Below are 15,588 nucleotides of genomic sequence, written 5' to 3' on the forward strand. Positions count from 1 at the left end.
ACACACACAGGCAGCGCCAGAGAGAGACAGACGCACACACACAGGCAGCGCCAGAGAGAGACAGACGCACACACACAGGCAGCGCCAGAGAGAGACAGACGCACACACACAGGCAGCGCCAGAGAGAGACAGACGCACACACACAGGCAGCGCCAGAGAGAGACAGAGGTACACACACAGGCAGCGCCAGAGAGAGACAGACGCACACACACAGGCAGTGCGACAGAGAGACAGATGCACACACCCAGGTAGCGAGAGAGAGGGCTGGACTCATAAGGTAGGAAGGCAGTTAAAGAATGCACTGGGCTTGATTTTGTTTTCACTTCTGTTTACAGCGATCGGTTCGTAGTGTGCATTTTTGAAATGTTACTTTTCTTGGTGGTTTATTAAATTACGGATTTTTTCAAATGTTCATTTTTTTGTTGCTATAGCGCAAACTATTGCAGTGTTAGTTTTCTCTGTTGTTCAAGGTTTTCTCAGTGTTATTTAATGTTTTTACATTTAGTTTACTATTACGCAGTGCATTCTATGGTTTAACTATATTTGTGCTTAAAAACTTACAAAAATATATATTTACATACAGTTCATATAATCCTATGGGAGAAATTGCTTCAGTTCACGACCAAATCGGTTTACGACCAGAGTTTTGGAACGAATTATGGTCATGAACCGAGGTTCCACTGCATTCTTTTCGGTTATGACGCACGACCGCGTCCACCATCGCAAACTGTTTTACACGCCATGGTCTTAGAGTTGGTGGGCGGGTCTCCATGAGTTGCTCTTGCGAGCAGGCATATGACCAGGCGGTGTGTATGCTTTGAGGACGAGGGTGGACGCAGCAGGACCTTCTAAGAAGAGGCATGTTTGTCGCGGATGTGAATTGCTGTATGCGGCGTGTAAAACAGTTTGTTTGTCGTGGATGTGAATTGCTGTATGCAGTGTGTAAAACAGTTTGTGAGGGGTATCCCATGGTCTTAGATTTGGTGGGAGGGTCTCTGTTAGTTGCTCTTGCGAGCGGGCACATGACCAGGCAGTGTGTATGCTTCGAGAGCAAGAGTGGATGCGACAGCACCATCTAAGAAGAATCATATTTGTCGCGGATGTGAATTTCTGTATGCAGCGTGTAAAACAGTTTGCGAGGGGTATCCCATGGTCTTAGCAGTGTCTATGCTTCGATGTGAATCGCCGTATGCAGCGTGTAAAACGCTGTATTGTATGTTGCCCTCTCCAGAGTAACATCTTTTCATTCACTTACAGTCGTATCCTCAAAACCAACCCCATTTGGACAACTGTCTTTCAGGAAGTGTTCACCCATCAATTCATAATTATGCGGCGTATGCTACGCCGCGGGTTGGCTGGTATTACATATATGAAAATGATCTCATATTTAAAGCATCAGAAAGGCTCTGTTTGTGTGTGTGTATGTGTGTGTGTATTTGTAGCTAAAGATCCACAAATGGGAAAATTGAGTCACATATTTTAAAATAGTGAAGAGTAGGGGTGGAGGGGTGGGTGGATTAATAAGGTGGGGTTCAGAAGGTGTTGGTCATAAAATCTTTTTTTATTATTAGGATGTTCTTCATTTAAAGCCTGCATATGCTAGGTTCAAGCCCAAGTGTTTGTTAATGGCGTTTTTGTTAGAGAGACAGCTTTCAGCCAGCTCTCAGGCACTCTTAGTATTGGCCCTGAATTTAACTTTTACAGTGTCCCAGTTAAATGTGTGTCTGGTGGAACTTGTATGTAAATAGGAGACTGTGGTTATTTCCTTCTGATGGCATTGCAATGTTTCTTTATCCGTGTTGCGAGTCTTTTAGAAGTTTGTCCCACGTATGCCACTGGGCATGCACTGCATAGAATGATGTAAACTGCTTTTCTTGCTTCTGTGATTTACTTTTTGCTTTTGGCATTGAAAAGGATAGTCCATAAAGTGTTTGCTGGTTTGTGCGCTATCTTGATCCCAGACACCACAATGATAAGGGAGGGTGTGGTAAGTGCGGTGGGGGACCAAGTTAGAGTCAACTGTTTGCTGAGGTCTGCGGCGTCTCATATTTAGGCATTGTTTAACAAATGTCTTGGAGTAGCCATTTGATGTGAACCGACGAAAAAGATGTCTTTCATTCTTTTTTGTGTCCATTGTGTTACAATGAGTGTTAATCCTTTTGAGCAAAGTCCTAACACAACTCAGTTTATGGGATGGAGGGTGGTTGCTGGAAAGTGTCGTATTTTTTCAGCATAACATTCCTTGTAATATCACTCGTAATTAAACCGGTGTGGTTACCTCTTTCAAACAAAATGTCAAGGAAATTCCGTTCATTTCTTTTTCCATCATGAATTGGATTGCAGGTAATACTGAGTTGATGTGGCTGTAGAATTCATTCAGCTGGTTACTTTTTAATATGACGAATGTGTCATCGATGTAGCGTATCCAGAGTTTAAGTCTGAACTGAGTTAGAGGCACGCTTTCAAATCGTTGTATAACCAGTTCAGCTAAGAGTCTTGATAATGGAGATCCCATTGGCATGCCTTCTTTCGGTCTATGGTATTCTCCATTAAAGTGGAAGTGGGTATTTTGGCAAAGTGTATTAGATGCATTATGTCCTTAGTGGTCAGCTTCATTTGTGCCATTACTGTGGGGTCATTGTTTAGTTTCGTCAGTAAAGTCTCTGTGGCCAGATGAATTGGGATTGTAGTATATAATGACAACATCAAATGAGACCATCATCAGCAATGGATACATTCTTCAGGTGCTGTAATGCCATCTCAGCACTATTATCAGAATGATCTGAGTCATACATTAAATGCTTGAGCACTTGAAAAAGTCTTTTAAGTAAGTTATAAGTTGGCCCACCTGTAAAGCTGACCACAGGTCAAAATTTTAAAGGGGCCTTGGTAATTTTCTAAGTTTAAGCAGTTGTTATTTGTTATTTACCTTATTTTTGTTATTTAGCTATGAGTAATTAACCAGCGACCCAACAAAAACCATCCTAAATAAATTCAACACTACCCTGGGTAACTCCGAAATAACAACGCACCTCAGGCGCTGACATCTTTAGTTTTTCCCATAAGGAGAAGCAAAGGTGCAAACAACTGATGAGCTCCAATTAGGGCAAAACACGTTTCGTGTACTCTTTGTATTATTTGGCTGATACTGTATCACATATCTATGATCTGCTTCTCACAACTGAGAAGATGTGGCAAATGTTTTCTGATTGGCTGACCAACCATCCAGTTAATCAGATTGAAGTTCAGACCTATGAATGAAATTTATATAGTCATATGAAAAAGTAAGTACATCCCATAGAAGCTGCTGACTTTTTCAACATATTTGAACAGGTAAACAATAGATCTTCATGCAAACAGTGCCTACAGGTAAAGGTGATATACTTAAGCAAATAACTCCTAAAATTCACATGATACATTTATTCTCATAACCTCAGATTTTATAAAATGAAGATTTGTCAAATGGAAAACATTAGTACTCCCCTATATGTATCACCACTTCAAAGCCATACAATTAGAATCAGGTATTTCAGATTATGTACCAATGATTAGAACCTCCTTAGAAAGTATGCAGCTGGAACTTATTTAAACTACAGATATCTAGTGTCTGGTGTTCTCTTTGATATTGATGCGTGTGATATCATCATGTCAAGATCAGAAAAACTCTATAAGGCCCTCAAAAGGTTGTGGACGCCTATGAGTCTATCAAGGGATTTAAAAAGATTGCCAGATTATTTGAAATCAATCATGTCACTTGTGAATGATTTTCATTACAGTGGAATAAATTTTAAAATGACAATTTGTCCAGGACTGACCAGCCCAGCAAATTCAGCCCAACAGGCGACTATTTCATATAAAGTCTCCATGAGCTGGTTGCGAGATCTACATGTACCTCTTGCCATTGAAAATATAAAAGACCAGGCCTCCTGGAACAATGTGCTCTGGACAGATGAATCGAAGATAGAGTTGTTTGGCCACGGTAACTGTAGACCTGTTTGGTGCAAACCAAAGACAGCATTTCAGGAGAAGAACCTCCTACCAAATGTGAAGCATAGTAATGATTTGTGGTTACAGTGATCCCCCGCCTATCGCAGAAGTTACGTTCCAGACCCCTCAGCGATAGGTGAAAATCTGCAATATAGAAAGACCATATAAATAAACATTTTTTTTAAACTTATTAAAACACACTTTGTAAACACATATATGTGGATATCGGGCTAAGGATATGAGTAACATCTCTCTGTTATAAAACATTTTAATGTCACGCAAGACAAGGCAGTGAGACAGAAGAACAGCTGCTGTACAGGCTTTTAAATGATTGCGCATGCAGAGTGACAAGCAGTACAAGCATCTTGGCAGAAGCAGCACAAAGCCAGCACAAAGTCCACTTCTCCTTAGTGTGTAGTCAGCTCCCCCCCTTCACAACGCGAAGTGGCAGGAGCGTAGTGTGCCTCCATGGGGGGGGATTTGAGCGAAGTGATCGAGACCAGATCATCTCGACAGACACTTTGAAGACACGCCCTACTTACAAACAATTTAAAACAAGTTCACTGACATCTAACCTAGCAGTTGTTGGAATGCTTTTGGCAGACAAACTTCAGGTATCCCAGCTCTTAAAACGACAAGCAGAACACACAACTTGCCAGCAGCAGCTGCAGAAACCCAGCAGATGATCCGAGCACCTCTCCTTAGCATGTGTTCAGCCCTCACCCCTCCTCCTCCTTCAGAACGTGCAGAGCGACAAGCAGAACAAGCATCTTGGTAGAAGCAGCACAAAACCAGTAGCTGATCTGTCCACTTCTGCTTAGCATGCGTTCAGCTCCCCCCCCTCTTCACAAAGCGAGCGGCAGAGATGCGAAGTGGCAAAAGGACAGCTGCTGTACAGGCTTTTAAGTGATTGACGCAAAGCACGACAAGCACAACACACAGCTGGCCAGCAGCAGCAGCAAGACACCAGCTGAACCGATCGCATCTCATTAGCGTGCGTTCACACAACACCCCCCACCCCCCTTCACAACACGGACAGCATTATAAGTGCCACGCGAAAGAGATTTAACCACGCCCGGGGCAGGAAATAAAGGACAAATATTGGTTTTACAAAAGTTTTAAAGTAAAAAAGAAAATAATGCATATGTAACAATTCCCATGAAAATAATCTCTTTAAATTGTTTATCAGGTAAACCAAACCCGGGGGTGGGCAAGCAAAGTGAGCAGAGGGCGGAGCCCCATAGTAATAATAATAGTATTAATAAATCCGCGATATAGCGGGGGTGCGATAGCTGAACCGCGATATAGCGGGGGATAACTGTACTTTGCTGCTTTAGGACCTGGGCAGCTTGCAGTCATTAAGTCAACAATGATTTGTGCTTCTTATCAAAGTGTTCTTGAGGAGAATTTGAGGCCATTTATAGCTTAGTATTGGCAGCAACTTAATAATATGATATGTATCATGATACAGTATCATACAGTACATTAAAATATACTTGACTAATACATATACAGTGCATCCGGAAAGTATTCACAGTGCATCACTTTTTCCACATTTTGTTATGTTACAGCCTTATTCCAAAATGGATTAATTTTTTTCCTCAGAATTTTACACACAACACCCCATAATGACAACGTGAAAAAAGTTTACTTGAGATTTTTGCAGATTTATTAAAAATAAAAAAATTGAGAAAGCACATGTACATAAGTATTCACAGCCTTTGCCATTAAGCTCAAAATTGAGCTCAGGTGCATCCTGTTTCCTCTGATCATCCTTGAGATGTTTCTGCAGCTTAATTGGAGTCCACCTGTGGTAAATTCAGTTGATTGGACATGATTTGGAAAGGCACACACCTGTCTATATAAGGTCCCACAGTTGACAGATCATGTCAGAGCACAAACCAAGCATGAAGTCAAAGGAATTGTCTGTAGACCTCCGAGACAGGATTGTCTCAAGGCACGGTGGTGGCAAAGCATGGTGGTGGCAGCATCATGCTGTGGGGATGTTTTTCAGCAGCAGGAACTGGGAGACTGGTCAGGATAAAGGGAAAGATGACTGCAGCAATGTACAGAGACATCCTGGATGAAAACCTGCTCCAGAGCGCTCTTGACCTCAGACTGGGGTGACGGTTCATCTTTCAGCAGGACAACGACCCTAAGCACACAGCCAAGATATCAAAGGAGTGGCTTTAGGACAACTCTGTGAATGTCCTTGAGTGGCCCAGCCAGAGCCCAGACTTGAATCCGACTGAACATCTCTGGAGAGATCTTAAAATGGCTGTGCACCAATGCTTCCCATCCAACCTGATGGAGCTTGAGAGGTGCTGCAAAGAGGAATGGGCGAAACTGGCCAAGGATAGGTGTGCCAAGCTTGTGGCATCATATTCAACAAGACTTGAGGCTGTAATTGCTGCCAAAGGTGCATCGACAAAGTATTGAGCAAAGGCTGTGAATACTTACTGTATGTACATGTGATTTGTCAGTTTTTTTATTTTTAATAAATTTGCAAAAACCTCAAGTAAACTTTTTTTCATGTTGTCATTATGGGGTGTTGTGTGTAGAATTCTGAGGAAAAAAATGAATTTAATCCATTGTGGAATAAGGCTGTAACATAACAAAATGTGGAAACAGTGATGCGCTGTGAATACTTTCTGGATGCACTGTACACAATATAAAACTGACATTTATTGTGAACATTTGAAGATATACCTCATAGTACATTTTTTATACATTATACATTTATTATACATCATGAAAATATAATGTTAATTAATTTAGAGATTTTTTTTTTTTTTTTTGGTAAGGACCAATAAATGATCCCCTCTGTGAAACCATAATGTCACCAGCTGTGGAGAATACCCTTCCCGCATGCACACTTATGAATTGTTTGTGCATGTGTTCACAAGACCAATTACCAAGCAACAAAAATGCAGATATCTAGTAATAACTACTTCTTAAGAAAATGAGGTGCCACAAAACTTTGATAATTTTTTAGATATTATGAGGAGAGTGTGCAATGACTTTACTTTTGAAGATCTAATGTTACAAACGAGGTACAAGGGGCTCTGTTTTTCAAGGGAGATGATTGTTTGTTTCTGTAAATGGCTTATTTTTGAATATTAGTAATCTATGGCTTTTTATCCTACCCTTTTGTCCTTGACACGCAGAAAGCAAATATAAGTCTTTGTGGTAAAACTGTCAAATCACTTAAGTCTCAATTCTTAACATTTTGGACATTTTTGTATTCATTAAAGATTTATAAATATCAGTAATCACATAGTTTCCAAAGTTGTCTAGCGAATAGACTTCATATAAATTCATTCAGATTCTACAGATGATGTTTACTTCATAGCATTTTTTTGCAAATCCGTTACTATTATACTCTTGTTAAGTATTTTGATTCCAGATAATACAGCACAAATTTTTCGTTTTCTTTTTTCCTTCTGATTGCCTTCTAATCTTGAAATGTATGTTAAACTGATAAAATATAGCTGCTTTGTCACATTCCATGCTCCCTCATCACTTTCATCTTTCTACTTTTTACTGTCTTTATTTTTTCATTATAATAATTTTATTCTTTGTTTAAATTACTGAATTGTTAAACTGAATAAAACATATATGTATTTCATTGGTTCACTGGTCAGTGAGGTGCTATTCCCATAGCTCAATGATGTGTTACATCATCATCAAGATCTAGTTACATTCAAAAATATACCGACAAGTTTATTGGTTTTAAAATTAATCCTATAAAGGAGTGTACTTGGAGGTGTACTGAAGAGTAGGGCAGTATAGTAATGGAAATACTGAGTTTATAGCTTAAGAGAGAAGCAAAGTTCCATAAGTATTTAGAACTTGAATAGTTGTTGTTTGTATCAGTCTTATTGCTCCTGTTTTTATTATTTTTCAGTAATAGCAGTTCCTGGAAACCAAATGGCAGAAGAAGTTTTGGAAGAGGAACCATCTCTGCCAGCAAAAAAAAGAAGAGTTGAAGCTATAATCAATCATATAGACACTGGCGACAAGGTTGGTGTTACTGGGTATTGTCCCATTTTAAAAAAGCAAGTATTAAAGCCATTGTTCAAAACAACATTGAGGCTGCTGTGATGATAATTGAAATCAGTGTTTGTAGTCCTATTTATATAACTGTTGTTATTTATTACATATTTTTTATTGATCACGTAGATGGAGAAGTTATGTTGATCAACGGGGTATTATCCAAAAATTACAGAATATGAATTAGTTGTAATATTAGTCCAATAAACAGCAGAAGTTTGAGTCAGTTTTTGATATTCATACTTCATCTGGATCATGTTCCCCAGCAAGTCTTTACTTTGATTACAGGGCTTTACTGCATTGGCTAATGGGTTTGGAGCATAGAGAATGTGATGTTGGGTAAATAAGGGAGAAACCATTCAGCCTCTTAAACCTGTTTGCTTAGCTAATCACTAAGCTGTCCCAGCTTTACTTCCAGATACTTTTTAAAAAATATCAAAGCTTCCACTTCAAAAACATGCTCATGTCATATGTATAGCATGAGAAAGGAGTTTCATTGGAGACTGAGACATACTGATGTGGTGACATGATCCTTGCGAGTGGAAGAGAAAGTGCTAAGAGTTTTGTGTTCTGAGGTGTAAGAGTTTAATTAGAAAACCAATTTTGCTACTAAAAACTTTGTTTTTTGTTTGCTGCTAAGCAGTCATTCAGGAATTTTTAAAGCTTTTCTACCTCTTTTGAAGGGTTTTTTTTAGCTAAGTGTTTTGGGGGAGCGTTTAGAAAAGTTACTTGTACTTGTTCTTGTAATGTGTTTTCCAACTAATGTTGATGAGGCAGGGCAGTAAAATAACTGACGTTATAGCATCAATTAATTTAATGTAACAGCGATTCCTTAGGGGCATAAAAGATCAAGGCATATAAAGAAGAATTGGATATAATGAGAACACGTCAATCAGGTGTAGAAACAGAGAACCGAAGAAGGAAATAACAAGCAGTGGATATTGCGTAAGCGAGGTTTCTTAATAAGAAATGTGTAAAAGGTTTACTGGATTGAACAGTTCTTAGCGGTCAGGAAAGTAGACTAATTAGGAGGGCTGAAGCCTAAGGATTCTTTAATACAAAGGAATGCTAACTGTAAGTGGAGAGCTTTTAAGTAAGGAATAAAAGGGGCAGTAAATTTTGGAACCAGACAGAGAAATGTAAGGGTAACACCAAAGAAAGAAGGGAGTCGAGGAGGAGAATATTACAGGAGCTTATGGGGCCAGAAGGAGTAAAATAACTGTAGCAGTTCTTTACTCTGATTTTTTTAGCTTTAGTTTCTTAGCTTTACGAGTCATTTAAGGTAAATCATTTAATTTTAATAAAAAAAAAAGTTGAGTCTGTTTTAATAATTCAAAGTCATATTTTAACAATGATGCCAGTGCAGTGCAAGTCCTGTTGGATGTTATACATTTTGGAGCATTGATTGGAGAGGCCAGTCTTTCATGAATGCTACATCTGCAGAAGATTCCAGCTTATCCTGCATCTTGAGCTCAGGATTGCTTAACTGGAGTAGGAGTTGGCTGGCCTGCGTTGTAGTAGAGAATTGGCTGACCTGGCCAAGGTGTCCTTTAGAAAGATAGTATGTGCCCCTATTGTTGCTCCAGTCAAGACCAGTGGGTCTTGGTTACATGTAGCAAGATAAAGGTTGCACAGTGTCCAGGGGCATCAACCTCAGAATTGGAAGCGTCAAACTGTTTTCAGGTCCTTGCATAACTGGACAGTGTCTCTGAAGAGTTTGAGGTTGAAATGCAAGCATGAGGGGCCCCAATTGTCTATGTTGGAATAATTGATATACATAATTGTGGTCTTTCAGTTTTACAATCCAAATGTTAAGAGTTAGGTGCCAGACTGAGTGCAGAACTGACAAGGTAGTCTTCTTTGAGGTTCTGCCTGTGGCAGTCCAGGTAATATTGAGGAGATTAGAATCTAGGGAAAGGAGGTGATGGGGCAGGGTATTGTAGGGTACGGCAGGTTTACAATAGTACATGAAGGAACAAACAATAGTGTAAAAATAAATATACTTAGTAACATAAATTCTGACCCAAACTTTAAGTGCTTTGGTGAGATGAGTAACACATTGAAAATGGCTAGAGGTTGGGAGCATCCGCTGGTAGGGCATTGTCACACCCACCACATGATGAACCACCTGGATTGGGACCCGAGTGCAGCGGGTTTCACCTCAGCTCCACACTAGAACAGTGTGAGGTTTTTTTTATGGTGGCTGGAGTGCCAGTCCTGCCACCAACCCCCAAGTTTTTCCCTTTAAATTGGAGAACCTGCTTGCAGAGCTGGGTGCAGATTAACTCTTTTAGGGCTTTTTTTTGTTTGTTTCTTTTCTCCCAGGGTCAAATATTTTTTTAAAAAATAACACAAAGCAATGATTTAACATATCAAATCAACAAAAAATATTTATTTTTGACAAATGTTACTGTCTTGCATGTTGTATGAGCCTGCGTACTACAGTATATGATTTCCACATACTATGATTTCACATACATATCACATACATGTTACACAGCAAAGTCCTGCAAAGTATGATATCGCTCAAAGCAGCCAATTGCATGCATTGCCACATTACACTGCTTACAATATGTGTTGCACTGGGGCCTCCTTTTCAATTTTCTGTTGCTGCACTTTCTCATATATATTGTTAGTGTGTACTATAGAGAGACAAGTCACCCGTTTGACATCATGCCATGCCACTGCCACCAAGTTTTCCGCCCACATGAAAAACGTATTGTCACCTCTTTTCATCTTCAGCCTGTCTGGCTTCAACTAGAAGGCATGTGTCTCCTGTTCACCCTTACTGTGCCACAAGCTCCAGTTCCCCTGCTCTGTAGCTCCATGAACAATTCTGGTCATGTATAAAAATTGTCCATGTACAGAACATGACCCAAATGTTGATAGCCCTGAAGGAGCTCCAGCACAACCTGACTTGTCAAGGGACAGTTTTCTCTTTGAAAGAAATACTTTCCTGTATATGTAATTACTTTCAGGCAGAAACCAGTGTTTGCTTCTGCCAGTACAAAATCCTTTATGCCATACTTTGTGGGCTTGTCTGGCATATATTGGTGGAAAAAAGGTGTCCCTTATATTTTATCATAGATTCATCCACAGACAAATCACAGGCAGGCTGATGAAATTGTTTATATGTTGGTTCCACAATGGCAAGCAGGGGCTGAACTTTATACATGGGGTTACAGCCTGGCTCACCCCTTGGGATTTGCTTCTGGTTATCACAGAAGTGAATAAAACTTCACAGCAACATGTACCTATCACGCGGCATAACCTGTCCAAAGCCACCAGGGGACAAAGCACATTTGGACTAATGCTCCCTGAACTTATATCACCAGTTTAGTCCTACAGACATGGCCGAAATTATCGGCACCCCTGGAATTTTACTTGAAAATGCACCATTTCTCTCAGAAAATTGTTGCAATTACAAATGTTTTGGTATGCACGTTTATTTCCTTTATGTGCATTGGAACAACACAAAAAAAACAGAAAAAAAGCCAAATCTGACATCATTTCACACAAAACTCAAAAACCAGGCTGGACAAAATTATTGGCACCCTCTACTTAATATTTGGTTGCATGCCCTTTGGAAAAAATAACTGAAATCAAGCGCTTCCTATAACCATCAACAAGCTTGTTACACCTCTCAACTGGAATTTCCGACCACTCTTCTTTTGCAAACTGCTCAAGGTTTCTCAGATTTGAAGGGCGCCTTCTCCCAACAGCAATTTTGAGATCTCTCCATAAGTGTTCAATCGGATTTAGATCCGGACTCATTGCTGTCCACTTCAGTACTCTCCAGCGCTTTGTCTTCAACCATTTCTGAGTGCTTTTAGAGGTATGTTTGGGGTCATTATCCTGCTGGAACACCCATGACCTCTGACGTAGACCCAGCTTTCTGACACTGGGCCCTACATTGTGCCCCAATATCTTTTGGTAGTTTTCAGATTTCATGATGCCTTCCTTGCACACAGTCAAGGCATCCAGTGCCAGAGGCAGCAAAACATCTTAGAACCTCCACCATGTTTGACTGTAGGTACTGTGTTCTTTTCTTCGTAGGCCTCATTCTGTTTTCTGTAAACAGTAGAATGATGAGCTTTACCAAAAAGCTCTACCTTGGTTTCATCTGTCCACAAGACGTTCGCCCAGAAGGATTTTGGCTTCCTCAAGTACATTTTGGCAAACTCCAGTCTGGCTTTTTTATGTTTCTGTGTCAGCAGTGGGGTCCTCCTGGCTCTCCTGCCATAGCATTTCATTTCATTCAGATGTCGACGGATAGTTCGAGCTGACACTGTTGCACCCTGAGTCTGCAGAACAGCTTGAATATATTTTGAAGTTGATTGGGGTTGTTTATCCACCATTCGGACTATCCTTCATTGCAGTCTTTTATCAATTTTTCTCTTCCGTCCATGTCCAGGGAGATTAGCTACAGTGCCATATGTTGTGAACATCTTGATTATGTTGCGCACAGTGGACAAAGGAACATGAAGATCTCTGGAGGTGGATTTGTAGCCTTGAGACTGTTGATATTTTTCCACAATTTTTGTTCTCAAGTCCTCAGACAATTCTCTGCTCTTCTTTCTGTTCTTCATGCTTAGTGTGGCACACTCAGACACACAACAGAAAGGTTGAGTCAACTTTTCTCCATTTTAACTGGCTTCAGGTGTGATTGCTATATTGCCAGCACCTGATTCTTGCCACAGGTGAGTTCAAACGAGCATCATATGCTTAAAATAAAACGATTTACCCACAATTTTGTAAGGGTGACAATAATTTTGTCCAGCCCATTTTTGGAGTTCTGTGTGACATGATGTCTGATTTGGCTTTTTTTCTCTGTTTTTTTGTGTTGTTGCAATGCACATAAAGGAAGTAAACGTATATACAAAAACATTTGTAATTGCAATAATTTTCTGGGAGAAATGGTACATTTTCTGGGAAAATACCAGGGGTGCCGATAATTTCGGCCATGACTGTATCTCCTATTTGTAATGCCACAAAGCCCTTCATCTCGTCTTTTGTTGTGGGTTTCCACTTTGAAAAACGAGAATGTGATGCAAGTGCAGCCCACGATTAAAAAAAAAAATTGCTCTCCATACCCGTTTGTCTCATCTGACAGTAGCTGAAAAGCAGCCTCAGGATAGAACAGCCTGAAGTAGTCCAGTGGCTGATAATCTGTTGTGTCCAACAGCAAGCCATGCTGTCTTGTGAAGTCTGGTAGCCAGTTTGGCTCCCACGGATCAATGTCCGTCTTTTCCTCCCACAGGAACCTTGCCGTAGGTGCATCGACTGCACGAATGCGCTCAGCTGGCACAAGATCAGCTGGGGCGGCATCGGCTGGTGTCCAATCAGCTTATGCCAGTTCCTCACTTTCTTTCTCGATCTCCTGATCACTGTCAACAAAGTCAGATTCTGAAAAATCAGAGTCCGACTCAGCGATAATGCGCAAAACATCGTCTGCTGAGTATTTTCTTTTCTGCACTCGCTTCAGTGAGTTTTGTCGCCATTAACAGCTGATTGTCACCCTCTACCCCTGGATGTCAACTTTTGTCGACATGCACCATCGACCCCTCCTGTCGACAAAAGTTGACATCCGCCCTGAAGAGTTAACGTAATACCCAGGACAAAGCAATTGCAGGTTAAGGGCCTTGCTCAAGGGCCCAACAGAGTAGAGTCACTTATGGCGTTTACAGGATTAATACTAGTAGTTATCGAAAATAAAATAAATCAGTTTGAGTTCTATGTAGCTGAGTATAATTATGATATTATAGAAATAACAGAAACATGGCTAAATAACAAAGATGGGGAAGAATATAACATAGTGGAATACAAATTTTAGGAAAGATTAAACAGAAGAGCAGGCAGAGTTGATGTTTATGTCAAGCTGAATTTAATCATAAATCTTTTTCAATTGGATGGTGAGACCCATCTTAGTGAATACCTCTGGATTTGTCTGGAAAGTATGAGGGAAAGAGGCCTTATTTTAGGAATATATTATAGACCACAAGTGCAGACAATAATTTCAGTGTACATCATTTTATTAATGTTAAAAAGGCAGATTTAATGGGGGATATCATAGTCAAATGGGAATTAAACTACCTAAATATCAAACTGGGCTAACCTTGCAAATAGCACTGCACAAGAGCAGGAGGTTTTAGACATAATCAGTAACTGTTTTTTAACGCCATATATTAAAGCATGAACACAGGGGGGGGATGTCTGATTAGATTTAGCATTTTGTAATAATCAGGATAGAACTGAGGGTGTAAAGATGATTGAACCACTAGGGTTAAGTGACCATAATGTGATAACATTCTCAGTGTTTTGGAAAAGCAAGGATGCAAAGACCAAATCTGTTAAGTTTAACTTTGGTGGGGCAGATATTGAGCAGATGTAGCAAAGTCTAAGGAGGATGGACTAGGATAAGCTTTTAAGTGTGGGGACAGTTGAAGTGCAGTGGAACAGGTTTATATACATTTTACATATAATGCGGGACAGATACATACTTAAATTTAGAATTGGTATGGTTAAAAAAATAATCTCCACAGTGGGTTAATAAAGAATAGAAAAAATCTGAAAGGCAGTTAAAGAGGAATATATCAGAATAGGCGAAAGACTACCCAAAGAGATTATTTCACTGTTTTAACAGTAAAAGAACAATCGTGGAGGAGGTGAAGTGCATCAGGAATAGTTAAGGTGAATTAAAAATGCAGATAGTGAAATAGCAAGATGCTTTAAACTTGCATTTTTCTGATGTCATTACATGTGAGAAGATGGATAAACTCCCAGCTTTAAAAAGAAGTACTGAGGAGGTACTAAGTGATTTAGAAATTGTAGCGGGAGAAGTACTGCTTAGATTAAATAGGCTGAAATCAAACAAAACACCAGGATCAGATAATATTTCTCCTTGAGTTCTTAAGAAGGTTAGCGAATACATATATAAACCCTTAATGGATTACTTAGGAAGTCATTGCACACAGGGGAAATTCCAAATTACTGGAAAATAGCAAATATCTTATTACATAAAAAGGGCGATTGGGCAGATCCAAGTAACTATAGGCCAGTAAGCTTAACGTGCATCAAAGGTAAATTAATGGAAGGAATTATTAAGGAAAATATTAAGCAACACATGGCAAGTACAGTAGCTTTACTGAACAGTCAGCATGGGTTCATATGAGGGAGGTTGTGTTTTACTAACATGCTGCAATTCTATGAGGAAGCAACAAAAGGATATAATCAAAGTGGGGCATATATGATTTATCTTGACTTTCAGAAAGCATTTGATAAGGTGCCACATGAGAGATTGAGCATTAAACTAAAAGAAGTGGGAGTTCAGGATGTAGTGTGTAAGTGGGTGCAAAATTGACTTAGACACAGTAAGCAAAGGGTTATGGTGCAAGAAACCCCATCAGAATTTGCTGATGTTAAAAGTGATGTCCTACAAGGGTCAGTGCTAGGGCCAATGCTATTTTTAGTATACGTAAATGATGTGGATAGGAATATAAATAACAAGCTGGTTACATTTGCAGATGATGCCAAGCTAGGTTTATTGGC

General features: G+C 39.8%; 1 protein-coding gene across 5 annotated transcripts in view; it reads left to right on the top strand.

The window, feature by feature from the left end:
* Window positions 1–15,588, top strand: part of gabpb2b (GA binding protein transcription factor subunit beta 2b) — a 57,806-nt gene that overhangs the window by 24,775 nt on the left and 17,443 nt on the right. For all 5 annotated transcript variants that reach the window (XM_028793960.2, XM_028793956.2, XM_028793959.2 and 2 more), the window contains one exon: window positions 7,895–8,010. In XM_028793960.2, the coding sequence (XP_028649793.1) occupies window positions 7,895–8,010 (116 nt within the window). The remainder of the gene's footprint in view (window positions 1–7,894; window positions 8,011–15,588) is intronic.

This window comes from Erpetoichthys calabaricus, chromosome 2, assembly GCF_900747795.2.
Source record: "Erpetoichthys calabaricus chromosome 2, fErpCal1.3, whole genome shotgun sequence".
Lineage (NCBI taxonomy): Eukaryota > Metazoa > Chordata > Cladistia > Polypteriformes > Polypteridae > Erpetoichthys > Erpetoichthys calabaricus.